The following is a 14,454-nucleotide window of genomic DNA, read 5'->3' on the forward strand; positions in this document are numbered from 1 at the left end:
GGCCGCCGGGTCGCAGTCCGCGCCGCCGCAGCCTCTGTGGGCCCGGCAGACTCACGTGACCGTGCGGGCTCTGGAGTGGCGGGCCGCACTGAGGAAGCGGCGGTAGCTGGGACTGCAGCCGGGCGGTAGCGGCCTGGCGAGGAGCCGGGCGGCTGCCCTCTCGGACAGCCGCGGCGGAAGACAAAAATGGCGGAGGCTTCGGCGGCCGGGGCCGACGCGGGCGCCGCTGTAGCCGCGCACCGGTTTTTCTGTCACTTTTGCAAGGGCGAGGTCAACCCCAAACTACCGGTAAGAGCCCATGTCCTCTGCGCTCGGGCACCGCAAAGATACGTGGCCCTTATGTCCCGGGACTGGATCTTAAGCTTTCTGCACACCCCTGATTCCCCTGTCATCAGTCTTCCGAGTACCTGCTGCCCACCGTCTCCGGTCGCTGGCCCCAACAACCCCTGGGCGTCTGTGCCCTGGCTCCGTAACTCCTGCCCAGCTCTGTTTCCTCCTCAGTAGCTCCACCTGCTCCTCATTTCCTCTCCCCTCCACCTGCCCCCCTCCTCCTTTTTGTCTTCCCTAGCAAGCTCTCTTCTGACAACTCTCCCCTCAATTTTCTTGCACTCTTTTCACCTTGTCTTCTTCCCACGATGACCCCCCCCCATACTCTTTCCGCTGTTGCTTCTCACCTTCCCCTATTTGCTTTTCCACTTTTCACCAGATCCTCCGCCTCCCCCATCCTCAGTGAAGCATTCATTAGCGGATTGCTGAGGATTGTCCCTATTCGGTTGTCTCTAGAGAAGGAATGAAGCACGGAAAGAGAGGGTTGGAAGGTTAACTGTGAGGCGGAGAGGGAGAGTTTGCTCTCCAGTGGTTTCTAGGGTACTAGTGAAAGTGAAAATAGCGGTGTACTAGTGACTTGCAGATTGCCTGCATTCCCTATCACTTTTGAAGGAAAAAGCTTTAGGAAGAAGGCAGGACATATTGTTTCAACTTCGTTTATTTTGGCTGTCATGCTGCCAGGGTCTTTAGTCCCACCTCCCTCAGCCGCCCCCCTCCCCTGATCTCTCTCTCTTCGCTTAAAAAAAAAAAAAAAAACGATGCAGGACAGACTGTTGGGGACTGCTTCCTCTGACATAAAATTGGTTTTCACCATTTTCTGCCAGGGTGTCTGTTAGCTCCTAGAGAGGCAGTGCTATGGTTGTGAAGGAAACACTTCTGCATGCTAGCCAGCGTCAGGACCCGCACCCCAAACCCGGAAGCTGTTTGGGGTTGGGTTATGTAGCTACTTTGAGGAGACCCGCCAGGGTGAATGTAATCCTATCCTTGAAAAGCTGGCTTTATAGAATTAGTTATGATTCTTTTCCTTAGAATTGTCTAGCTTCGGTCTTAAGACAGGACAGGCCGGGCGCGGTGGCTCACGCCTGTAATCCTAGCACTCTGGGAGGCCGAGGTGGGCGGATCGTTTGAGCTCAGGAGTTCGAGACCAGCCTGAGCAAGAGCGAGACCCCACCTCTACTAAAAATAGAAAGAAATTATATGGACAGCTAAAAATATATATAGAAAAAAAAAATTAGCCGGGCATGGTGGCGCATGCCTGTAGTCCCAGCTACTCGGGAGGCTGAGACAGGAGGATCGCTTGAGCTCAGGAGTTTGAGGTTGCTGTGAGCTAGGCTGACGCCACGGCACTCACTCTAGCCTGGGCAACAGAGTGAGACTCTGTCTCAAAAAAAAAAAAAAAAAAAAGACAGGACAGTTTACCTCTATATTTATAGAGTCTCAGATACAATCTAGGAGAAAAGCCTTCTAAAGTGTGTCTGTATATCTTATTTCTTGAAACACAAACAGAGTCCAGTGAATAAGCGCGTAAAGCGTATTTCATAGACTTTTCACCCTAAAGCTTTGCTTTTTTCAGCCTTTTATGTCATTTTCTTTCCTATTTGTCCCACCCCCTGTTTCATAGTCATAGTTTCATCTAAATGCTACTTAGTTTTACTTGCTGATTTTGCGGTGTGTTTATATGCTTTTTGCCATATTTCAGTGCTGAGAAGAGCAGGTGCCTTGTTTTTTTCCTGCAGACATCAGCATCTCCAAAACTCTCTCAACATAGAGAGGGACTCTGGAATTCAGCCAGTGTGTTTGTGACCAGTGACATGTCGTTGAATGTGATGTCTTGTTGAACATGGTGGCCTCAGCTTTTCCGATCTTTAAGTTGCTATTCACTGGTTTGCCTGTAAGAGTGAGAAGACAGTCTGAATTTCCTTAACTTACTAGAACTTTTCTTCTTATCACTTCAAGTCCTCACTTCAAAGGGATAATTTGAAAGGCTTTGTAGGTGTTTTTCTAAGCCTCAGTTAATGCCTGGAGAAGTTCTTGATCTTAGTAGTTTGATTTCTTATCTGTCATGCCTTTGTAAATTGAGGCCTAACACAATTGACTATAACCAAATGCTTCCTGTAAATACATACAAGGTTGTCTTCTGGATGTCCTGGAGGTGATATGGGGGATTATGTAGTTCCTGCCCGTGAGGACCTCACAGTATTTTTGGAAAGATAAGACAAAAATGGAAAATGTAACAGCGTAACGTGAGTTAAGATGGATAATATGTGCATTAGAATTCAGAGAGTGGGGGATATTTCGGCATTGGTGCAGTCAGGGAAGTTGTGACAGATGAGGTGGGATTTAAACTGGGTTTTGAAGGATAGGTAGACTTCAGATTGAGAATTCCAAAGACTGTGAGGTAGAAAAAGGAAGAGGGTATTGAGGAAGAAGGAAGAAACATTTAGTAAATGATTGTTGTTTTTCTTTAAATTTGATAAGGAAAAATTGTATACCGTATTTTTTTATAGTGTACAACATGTTTTGATATATGTATACATTGTGGAATGGGTAAATCAAGCTATTTAACATGTATTACCTCACATACCCTTTTTTGTGGTGAGAATACTTAAAATCTACTGTCTTAGCAATTTTCAAGTATATAATCTGTTATTAACTGTAGTCACCTTGATGTACGGTAGTAGTAAATCATTGTTGTTATACATTTTTAGGAAAAGGTGAAGTGAGGTCAGGGTTATAGTTTTGAGTTGTATATGAGCCAGTGAACTTCATCTTGTTTCATCACCATTTCTATGTCCTTAACCCCAGACAATTATCTTGAAAGTGTTGGTTGTAGGAATGCCTGGGTCAGTAAGTTCAGTATAAATCTGTCTCTGCTACTGAAAAACCGACTCAAACACTAGTAAGTTAGTAATATGATTTGCGTTTTATATGTATTAATATGTATAGATAGATACATATTTAGACATATACAGGACAATACTGAAAATTTTTTTTTTTTGAAACAGAGTCTCACTCTGTTGCCCAGGCTAGAGTGAGTGCCGTGGCGTCAGCCTAGCTCACAGCAACCTCAAACTCCTGAGCTCAAGGGATCCTCCTGTCTCAGCCTCCCGAGTAGCTGGGACTACAGGCATGCACCACCATGCCCGGCTAATTTTTTCTATATATATTTTTAGCTGTCCATATAATTTCTTTCTATTTTTAGTAGAGATGGGGTCTCGCTCTTGCTCAGGCTGGTCTCGAACTCCTGAGCTCAAACGATCCGCCCACCTCGGCCTCCCAGAGTGCTAGGATTACAGGCGTGAGGCACCACGCCCGGCCTGAAAATTTTTTAAAAAATAATTTTTATATAAGCTTGAGATTCCTTCACTTTAAGTACGCAGTGTATAGCGTAGGTATGCACTGTTTCCTGAACTCAGCAAATATGGGAAACCTGGGTGTCTTTCTGAGGATAGCCAGACTAAGTATATCATCAATAAAGTTTTTCTTTATCTTAACTGAATTTGCATCTCAACAGGGTACTGACTCTTGTTGTGATAATTAGATGTCAAAACCATCACCCATGAGTGCTGTCCTTACTGAACACTGGAGGCTGGGTATTGAGTTTACATCAGCTTTTAATGAGCTATTACTAGGTTACGTCACCCATTCAGTGGGAAGGACTGCTTCAGAGCCATTTTATCTCTTGCTGTTTTATTTTCCCTATAGCAGAGCACAGTTGTGTTCAGTGGGACTAGGTTGCAAGGTTTAATAACTCTTATTGTTTCTTCTCCCTTTTCTAATCTCTAGGATATAGCATTTCTTGATACATTAGGAGGTGTGTACAGGCAATAGCAATAGCTTACCCAAGGTTCAGCCCTGCGACTACCCTCAGGTTTTTGTTGTATCATTTTTCTTGTCAGTCCTACCACTCTAAAGGATTGATGGGCCCAGCTAACTTTAATGTCTGTATTGAGTGAAATCGTTTTGGTTTTAACTTCTGAGAGATTGCAGTGTGCCTAATGCTATGTAGGTTAAGCCACATGTAGGCTGAATTCATTTAATTTGGTGAAATAACACTCTTTACTGCTAATTCTGATCAATCATTTTAGCTTTGTGTGTCTTTGGTTTGAATCCTCCCACATAAGAGTGTTCAGTAGATAGTGAGGGATTCTGGGTCTCCTAGGGACAAAAGTGGGTGCTGTTGCCCCTTTCTTGGTCCCTCCCCACCCTAATTCACCATACCTGGGGGAGGAGGGAATACCCTACGAATCTTATCAGAACTTGGCACACCAACTGCAAAAGAATGCAGAGGACTGTAGCCCACAGGCCAAGCATCATGGGTACCATAAAGTCAGGAAAGTGACCTAGAACCCACATGTGTAGTTAAGGCTCAGGTCATGTGACTCCCAACTGTCCAGTCAAAGTGGTTCCATGGTGACCTCTGAACCACGAGGGAGGTCCCTATCCAGGCACTATAAAATAAGACGCAGACCATAGCCAGTCTCTCCCTTTGTCCTTCCTTTGGCTTGCCCTGCTGCGACAGTGGGTCGTGTAGTCATCTGTGGCGTATGTATCATGCTCTGTAAACCTGTATCTTGCTCTTGCCCTATAATCCTATCTTTCTTTCCTCAATAAACTTCATTTTTATGCCTAACTTTGGTGTGTCTGATCATTCCTCTGCCCTGGGCACTATAAGAACTGATATTCCAGACTGAAACCTGACAAGAGGACAAGGTTTCATTTAGAAAGAAGATATTAAGAAATGAGGGGAAATCATGAAGGGAATTTTATTTTTTTTTTAAATATGAAGTGGGAGAGTGAGGAGGGGAATTCAAGTTCCATTTTTGGTTTTTTTTTTGTTTGTTTGTTTTTGGTTTTTTTCCTTTTTTGAGACAGAGTCTCTTTTGCCCTGGGTAGAGTGCTGTGGCATCAGCCTAGCTCACAGCAACCTCAAACTCCTGGGCTCAAGCGATCCTCCTGCCTCAGTCTCCCGAGTAGCTGGGACTACACGCGTGTGCCACCACACCCGGCTAATTTCTCTATTTTTAGTAGAGACAGGGTCTCGCTCTTGCTCAGGTTGGTCTCAAACTCCTGAGCTCAAGCAATCCTCCTGCCTTGGCCTCCCAAAGTGCTAGGATTACAGGCGTGAACCATCGTGCCTGGCCATGAAAGGAATTTTAAAATGAAAATATATTTAGTGGTATTATTATCTGTTAGGCTTCAAAAAAGAGTCTCCATTCCAAGTGACTATTGGTAAAGGAATTTCTTTCTCTTTTTTTTTTTTTTTTTTTTTTTGAGACAGAGTCTCACTCTGTTGCCCGGGCTAGAGTGCTGTGGTGTCAGCCTAGCTCACAGCAACCTCAAACTCCTGGGCTCAAGCAATCCTTCTGCCTCAGCCTCCTGAGTAGCTGGGACTATAGGCATGTGCCACCATGCCCGGCTAGTTTTTTTTTTTAAATATACATTTTTAGTTGTCGAGCTAATTTCTTTCTCTTTTTTTAGTGGAGACGGCTGGGGGGGGGCCGGAGGAGGGGGGCCCTCACTCTTGCTCAGGCTGGTCTCGAACTCCTGAGCTCAAACGATCTGCCTGCCTTGGCCTCCCAGGGTGTTAGGATTATAGGCCTGGGCCACTGCGCCTGGCCAGAATTTCTTTCTCTTAAAGTGTTTTCCTTTTTTTTTTTTTTTTTTTTTGAGACAGGGTCTTGCTCTATTGCCCAGGCTAGAGTGCAGTGGTGTCATCATAGCTCGCTGTACTCACTGTAACCTCAAACTCCTGGGCTCAAGTGATCCTCCTGCCTCAGCCTTCTGAGTAGCTGGGACTACAGGTGGGTGCCACCATACCAGACTAATTTTTTTAGTTTTTGTAGAGATGGGGTCTTGCTGTGTTGCCAGGCTGATCTCGAACTCCTGGCCTCAAGTGATCCTCCTGCTTGGCCTCCCAAAGTGCTAGAATTACAGGCATGAGCAACTGCACCGGCTGAGAAGTGTTTTCTTTTTTACAGTAAAAATAATTGTAGTAAAATTTAATGAGCACTACACTTGGATTTTAAAAGAGATTTTTATTATTCATATATTGTCTGCAATCTCAGGATTTCAAGTTTCTATAGGGTTGGGTAAAATGGCATTGTATATTTTTTGGTCGTCAGATGAAAGAAGAAATACTTCAAATAACTTTAAATTATTATTTTCATAGCAGAAGCTCCTACCTCACCTGACTATGTATTGAGAGACAATGTGAAGCCAAGACTAATGGAGCTACTGTGCTTCATTGAGGGATGACTTTGTAGTACACCACAGAGGGCTATGTTATGGAATGTAAAGGTGTTATTCCATCTCTGCACCCCACCACCCTCCCCCCTTTCCCATTAAATCAAAGTAAGGGCGTATCACCTAATGAGATTGAATCTGGTAGAGTCATCACTAAACAGGTGAAATAGCTTATATACAGAGTAACCCACTTCTTGTTTTGATTAGATTATAATGGTTCTTAAATACTTTGGAGATCAGGATATCTCCCAAATCCAGATGAGAGACCAGTCTAACTAGGGACTACTCACTTCTCAGGCTCTGCCTGATGGAACTATATAGTAAGCTTTTTTTCCTCTAGCTCCTTAATATATCACCTTCGTTGATCTAATAAAATGTCATCCTTATGAATAAGTAATATTATCCATTTGGCTCTTTACCAGGTGCTACACAAGGGATTGATCATTGTATTGTACTTGTAATGGCTCAAATTATAGGAAAATGTTTGAACAATCCCATAATAAGAATAGCTAAAAAATAGCTTTTTTTTTTTTTTTTTGGAGACAGAGTCTTACTCTATCACCTAGCCAGAGTACAGTGGCTTCATCATTGCTCACTGCAACCTCCAACTCCTGGGCTTAAGCAGTCTTCCTGCCTAAGCCTCCTGAGTAGGTGGGACTACGGGTGCACGCCACCGTGCCTGGCTAATTTTTCTAATTTTTGTAGAGACAGGGTCTCCCTCTTGCTCAGCTTCTCATGAACTCCTAGCCTCAAGCAGTCCTCCTGCCTCAGCCTCCCAAAGTGCTAGGATTACAGGCATGAGCCACTGTGTCTGACCTAAAAAGTAGATTTCTTTTTCTTTTCTTTTTTTTTTTTTTGAGACAGAGTCTCACTCTGTTGCCCGGTCTAGAGTGCCGTGGCGTCAGCCTAGCTCACAGCAACCACAAATTCCTGGGCTCAAGTGATCCAACTGCCTCAGCCTCCCGAGTAGCTGGGACTACAGGCATATGCCACCATACCTGGCTAATTTTTTCTATATATTTTTAGTTGTCCAGCTAATTTCTTTCTATTTTTAGTAGAGACGGGGTCTCGCTCTTGCTCAGGCTGGTCTTGAGCTCCTGAGCTCAAACGATCCTCCCGCCTTGGCCTCCCAGAGTGCTGAGATTACAGGCATGAGCCACCACGCCCCGCCTAAAAAGTAGATTTCTTAAAGACTTTGTGACCCTTTAAACTCACTGACCTTGCTTTCTAAGTTGCATGATTCTTAGAAAGATCCCAGAGAGGTGTCTAATGTTAATAGTCTTATTGAACTGGAGGAAGCAATTTAGAGATTGGAGCTGGGTTTTGGAGATTTAATTATTAGATTATCTTAAACTCTTTTTCTGTTTTTTTTTGAGACAGAGTCTCACTCTGTTCCGCCCGGGCTATAGTGCCTTGGTGTCAGCCTAGTTCACAGCAACCTCAAACTCCTGAGCTCAAGTAATCCTACTGCCTCAGCCTCCCGAGTAGCTGGGAATACAGGCATATACCACCATGCCTGGCTAATTTTTTCTGTGTATTTTTAGTTGTCTGGTTAATTTCTTTCTATTTTTTAGTAGAGACGGGGGTCTCGCTCATGCTCAGGCTGGTCTCGAACTCCTGACCTAGAGTGATCCTCCCACCTCAGCCTCCTAGAGTGCTAGGATTACAGGCGTGAGCCACCTCGCCCGGCCAGATTACCTTAAACTCTTATTGTTGACTTACCAGGTAGAAAGTCTGCTTAATTATCCAGCATCTATCTGATACTATATAGTAGTAGTTTATTAAATTTTTCTTGGAGGGAGGAGGACAGTATCTTGCTCTGTTGCGCAATCTAGAGTGCAGTGGTGTCATCATAGCTTACTGCAACCTCAAACTCCTGGGCTCAAGTGACCCTCCTGCCTCAGCTTCCTGAGTAGCTGGGCTATAGGTGTGCCACCACACTGGGCTAATTTTTCTTTCTTTTTTTTGTAGAGACAGGGGTCTCACCTTGCTCAGACTGGTCTTGAATTCCTGGCCTCAAGCAATCCTCCTGCCTCAGTCTAAATGTTTTTTGATTAAATGATATGAGTTAAACACCCAGTAGTTACATTTAAAAATTAGTGACTTTAGTGTTTTGAGATCTTTATCTAAAAGGCTACAGTGGTACAAAATGCAGGTGCTACCTCGTGAAGTTTGAACATACAATGTCAGTACATATATTCCCTGCAAGATCTAGAAATAAGAAATATATATTCTTATGGATACAGGGCTAGTTCTAGCCTTGAAATTCTGCTGATAAATAGGCGTGTATATATTGGGGAAGTTTGTGGGACTTTTTTAGTATGAGGAAGAAAAAAAAAATCTTAACATTAAAAAACTCACTGCAGATGTAATTTCTTGTATTTTTTGGGAAGTACCAACTGGATGCTGACATTATGTGCTTCTTTATGTTTAGTTGGCTTTTTATGACCTTTACTTATGTTCAGGAAGAGAATGCTAAGGCCTTTCAGATGGCCAGCTTATAAGAAGAGGAAAGAAGGTGTGGGTTGATTTCTTTTTCTCTGTAGTCAAATTAGAAGGTGTTTCAGAATAAGAAGCTTGTGGATGCTGACTTCTGTTTCATCTTGATACAGCTTAATGAACCATAAAGGAGATAGTGGAGAGCAGTGGTTTTCAGTTGGGGGGTGGGTAGTTTTATTCCCCAGGGAACATTTGACAATATCTGTAGACTTTTTTTTTTTTTTTTTTGAGACAGTGTCTTGCTCTGTTGTCCAGGTTAGAGTGCCGTGGCGTCAGCCTAGCTCACAGCAACCTCAAACTCCTGGGCTCAAGCAATCCTGCCTCAGCCTCCTGAATAGCTGGGACTACAGGCATGTGCCACCATGCCTGGCTAATTATTTTTATATATATATTTAGCTGTCCAGATAATTTCTTTCCATTTTTAGTAGAGACGGGGTCTCGCTCTTGCTCAGCTGGTCTCGAACTCCTGACCTCAAGCGATCCTCCCGCCTCAGCCTCCCACTTCAGCCTCCCAGAGTGCTAGGATTACAGGCATGAGCCACCGCGCCTGGCTGTAGACATTTTTGATTCTCACAACTGGGGGCCACGGGAGGATTGCTACTGTCATCTGGTGCACAGAGGCCAGAGATACTGCCAAACATGCTACAGTGGACGGGATAGCTCCCTACAACAAAGAATTATTGGGCTGGAAATGTCAAGAGTGCTGAGGTTGAGAAACCCTGGTGTGGATAAAGGGATAGTCATTGTCATCTTGTGCTAGTAGTGCTTAAGGTTTTGTTCTGGTATAGCACTGCTTTCTAATTTTGGGATTAGACGAATTCTTAGTAAGAGAATTTGAGACCATGTAATTTTAGCCAAAGGTCTGATGGGAGGGATTATTTAGAATGGGGACTAGTCACTGCTATTCCATCATAGCAGTATCTGTTGGGGTCATTTTCTCTCCTTGTGGTTACTGAGAACAGAGGGATTGGATCACTCCTCTTAAATTACACACTGTAGGGCAACTTCTGAGAAGTATCCAAATTTTTGGTCAATTGGGAATTATTAATAATTGAGGTAGTAACACTGAATGTAATTTAGTAAGACAGCTAAAAATTCCAGTTTGAAAACAAAGCAAAAAGACAACAAACCTAACTTCTCGTTTTTCTGTAACTCATCTTAGCATTAATAAAGTTTTACTTTCTGTGTTTCTCTTATAGCTCTTAGAAGTTTCATCAGCTCAGGAAATTTTGTGCTTAAACTTTTAGTTTGTTCAAACTCTTGGTTAAGAGGGGAGGTGGAAGTTAATACTTGTTCTAATACTAATTCTTCATGTGACTGGAGCTGAGTCATCTGACCCTCTCAGTTTACCTTAGTATATCCCACTGTAAAATGATACTTAGGTGCACCTTTTGGAAGCTTCAATATGCATTCAGAGGAACGGAGCTATGTAATCCTGATTGAAAGGCAGTGTAAGAATGATGAACAATCATTGTTTGTAAAGAAATAGGGCCTTTACCATAGTAGAAACATTTTAGGTTGTTCTTATAGGTTCACATACAGCAGAAGTTAAGGTTGGGTGCTGAAAGATTTTTCCTTTTTTTTTTTTTTTTTACATTTTTTTATCCTTGTGCAGGGGCAATGCTAATCTTCTCTATATCATTGCAATTTTAGTATATGTGCTGCCGAAGCGAGCACAAGATTTTTCCTTTTTAAGATTTTCTTTTTTTCAGTTGTTAGCAGGTTAAAGGTTCTTAGAGGTCCCCAGATGGATGTATATCAGATAGAAGTGAGTTGGCTCTGATGATTTTAAACCAGGCATACTTTTCTTGTACAGTAAGTAGACTGTTGAGCCTCTTTTCCCAAAATAGACCAGTTAGTTTTGTCTTCCTTGAAAATCTGTTAAAATAGGTTAATCTCTCTCCTTGGTGATTTCAACAAGTGTCACAGGGGACCTCTTGGTAGACAAGATAGTATTTACCTCCTTGTTACTCACTTTGATGTTGCATAGATTTGAATAGGCTTTAAAACTATAGAACCGGCTTCCAATAAAGGTTTCATTATGCTTACTTTTCACCATGCTTAGAATTTATATTATCAAAAGAAAAAAAATTCTCGTAGTTACATGTTCTTTCCTGCCTTTTCCTGGGTTTACTGAGACCTGCAGCTGATCTTCCAGCCCAGTGTTTCTCAAACCTCTCAGACCCAGTACTTTTTTTTGCAGACAGGGTCTTACTCTTTTGCCCAGGCTGGAGTGCAATGACATGATCATAGCTCACTGCAGCCTTGAACTCCTGGGCTCAAGTGATCCTCCCACCTTGGCCTCCTAAAGTGCTAGAATTACAGGCATGAGCTACTATACCTGACCTCTTTTTATAATAAATATTTTGAAATATTCCCTTTAATGAGATGAAATTTACAGCTAATACAACTTTCCTGCACATATAATTAAAAATTTGTCTAGCTATAAGATAAAGGACAAATAAAAAGAAAATAATTCATAACAAAATAATATATATTTCCATCTGTAAATACTGGGTTGTCTGGAACAGGAAGATACAATGTAGTAGATATTGGCACCAAGTATAGAATCAGCTTGACCTGACAGCTGCCTGAGTAGACTGCGATAAGGGTATTTGCAACTTAAATACTATGAGAGGCAAAAAAATGATGGACAATTCTTGGTAAAGGTACAAATAAAACAAAGTATAATTTCTCTCATTTTATCTGTTAGTTGTTTTTCTGGACATTTAGCGCATGTTAAAATTAGGCAGAAAAACTTGGTGTTTATATGTGGAATGGAATTAGGTCCTGGCCTTTGGTAATTATAGAAAAATTTTTAGTCCACTTAACTATCTATATGGAAGTTTGAAAGCAGACATTTCTTCTTTGTGCTAGACTTTCCTATGCTTTCCTGGCCTCTGCCCATTAAATGTGAGAAGCACTTCTTAATCGCTGTGAAAACCAAAATAGTTCCATAGATGTCTGTTTCTATTTCCGAGTGTGATTGAATATGGATATTTTCTTTGAGAACGTACACATACACTCTGTGAAGTATAGCACTTTAAAGTTGGTTTGTGTTTGATAATAACATTAAAATAATAGGCAGTAGGTCTTGCAGTAGTAATAGTAGTCCATTTGCATTCATTCAGTAACTTTATTGGTGCCCGCTATATTTTAGGAGCAAGAAGTAAAGAGATTCGTAAAATGTTGAGAAAAATGGGTATTATAAGTAGGATTTAAATATTTTCTCCTTTTGACTTTTTGTTTAAACATGAAAATAATGTAGCTATCTCAAGATTAGAGCAAATGCCTTTTTGCCCATTTTAGAACTGAGATATATTTAAAAATGGTAGGAAATGGCTTTAAGAATAAATTGTGTCTGTAAGCTGTAGAACTAACTCCTGGCCCTCATTTTGCAACTGTTATCAGCCCTTTTTATAGCTGATTTTATTTATTTTATTAATTATATATAAATAGTATGATGGCACTGTGGGGAAAAAAACTTTTGTGTTAGCCTTTAAACAAATTATTGAATGTTTCATGGCCTTAGTTTTCCTTGTCTATAAAATGAGACAGTTGTGTTTCTTCCTGCTATTTATGATTTAGTGATTTGAGCTTTTGGGTATTTTTGGATTTTGTGTAAGGGAACTTTGTTCTATAGTTTTTCTACATAGAAGACCATGTGGTAGCCACTGAATTTTACTGGGATTTAAATATTACCTCTGAAACAATCTCCTTCATGAGTTAAAAACTATTAGTACACATGTTCTCTTATGATACTGAACAGTCTTGAAAATATTAGGATAGAGGATATAATGCAAAGCAATATCGAGGTTTTCCTTTACTAAAGCAGTGCATTTTTAATGCTGGTAATGTTGACTGAATGAATTAAAACTACATTTTTTTGAAGACAGGGGATTTAGTAACTAATTTGGTCTGGGATAATTTCCTTTTCAGGACTATTTTATAACTGCCACTCTTTGTTTTGCTTTGAGGTTGCTTTTATGTTCCTTTTGTTTTTAGAGTTCTATTCAGTTAACTCATTGTTTTCTTACTCTGTAATGATCAGTGGCTACTTTTAACAACCAGTTTGTTATTTTTCCTGATCTGAATGTCCCTGCTGTGAAGTGAATTAGATATAATACTTGTCAAGTTTTCTTATCGCATTGATGGAAAGTCAATACTAGAATTCTAAGTATTATTTTTATTTTGATGAAGAGGTCTAAATCAGAGGCTCTGTATTGCTCTGTGGGCATATGGTAGAAAGGAAGACAGTGCTAAACATATTTAAAGGTTTGTTTTTAACTAATATAATTTAGTTTAAAGGTCTATGCTTTATTGCTATCGTTTTGGTCTTAAAATGATACTTTTTGAAATGAAATGATGGTGATAGTAGGTGGTGAGTTTTTAAAAAACAATATTTTTACTTGGCAGAATAAAAGTGTTGGCAATCCATGTGGATTCCCAATTTTTTAATTTTAAAATTGAACTGTTTTATGGAAACTGAAAGTCTGGAAATCAGTATTCTAAATCTGTTTCCTAAACTGTGTGCCAGGAAATTTAATAGGAGTTCAGAGTGATGGTAAAATATTGCATACTAAGTCTTTTCCCTGTCTCCATCCTCCACTTCCCCTTTTATGACACAGAATAGCATATTAATGGTTCTGAAAAATCATTCAGTAAAGCAACATGCTCAATATTATTTAATTCAGGCTTTTCCAAATCTGTTTTTTTGTCCTTAACAGACCACTGATTAGTATCTTGTGGGACATGGTTTGAGAAATGCTCCATATCCAAATTGCTTAGAAGAATTTATTAGAACCTACACTTTGTTGAGAGTTTATGTTTCAGATACTATTTCAATTAGATGAAGTGATTTCCCCAACATCACACAGCTGGTTTATCATTCTGTTTCCAGGCCAGTTTTGTGTGTGTGTGTGTGTGTGTGTGTGTGTGTGTGTATTTAAGATGGACAAGTGAAATGGTTACCAGTCCAGCTCTAACCTGGTTCTGAAGCATCACTCAGTTCTTATTTTGAGGCTAAGTACCTAAGATTAGGATATGCAGAAGTTTGTTATGTACTTTTATTCCCTAACTATTAGAATATAATTAGTGGAAGTGTGATTTTATCAGAGCATGCACTTCGTAGGTGATTTCAGTGACTTTTAATCCCAGGTTATTTTTCTTTTTACACAATGCTTGGAATGTAGAGCTTAGACTATGTTTGCTGAGTGTGTGAATGTTGTCAGTTTATGAAAGAAGATTACATCAGCCTAAGCTAAAAGTAAGACGAGAAATACTACTGCCCAACTATTGCGGTATATACCAGAGCTAAACATTTATACTTTTTGAATCATTCACCATTTTATATCTGTGCCACTTGGTGGTTCCATTTCTTGC

At 40.9% G+C, this 14,454-nt stretch overlaps 1 protein-coding gene and 1 pseudogene across 2 annotated transcripts in view; one reads left to right on the forward strand and one right to left on the reverse strand.

Annotated features, from left to right (window-relative positions):
* The first annotated feature begins 113 nt into the window (after positions 1–113).
* The window catches only part of RNF115 (ring finger protein 115), a 73,131-nt gene continuing 58,790 nt past the window's right edge, over positions 114–14,454 (forward strand). The window contains exon 1 of one of the 2 annotated variants that reach the window (XM_069480726.1): positions 114–288. In XM_069480726.1, the coding sequence (XP_069336827.1) occupies positions 187–288 (102 nt within the window). In that variant the 5' untranslated portion in view covers positions 114–186. The remainder of the gene's footprint in view (positions 289–14,454) is intronic. The other variant, XM_069480727.1, reaches the window with a different exon arrangement.
* Positions 10,637–10,749, reverse strand: LOC138391080 (U6 spliceosomal RNA; annotated as a pseudogene).

Source organism: Eulemur rufifrons, chromosome 8, assembly GCF_041146395.1.
Source record: "Eulemur rufifrons isolate Redbay chromosome 8, OSU_ERuf_1, whole genome shotgun sequence".
Lineage (NCBI taxonomy): Eukaryota > Metazoa > Chordata > Mammalia > Primates > Lemuridae > Eulemur > Eulemur rufifrons.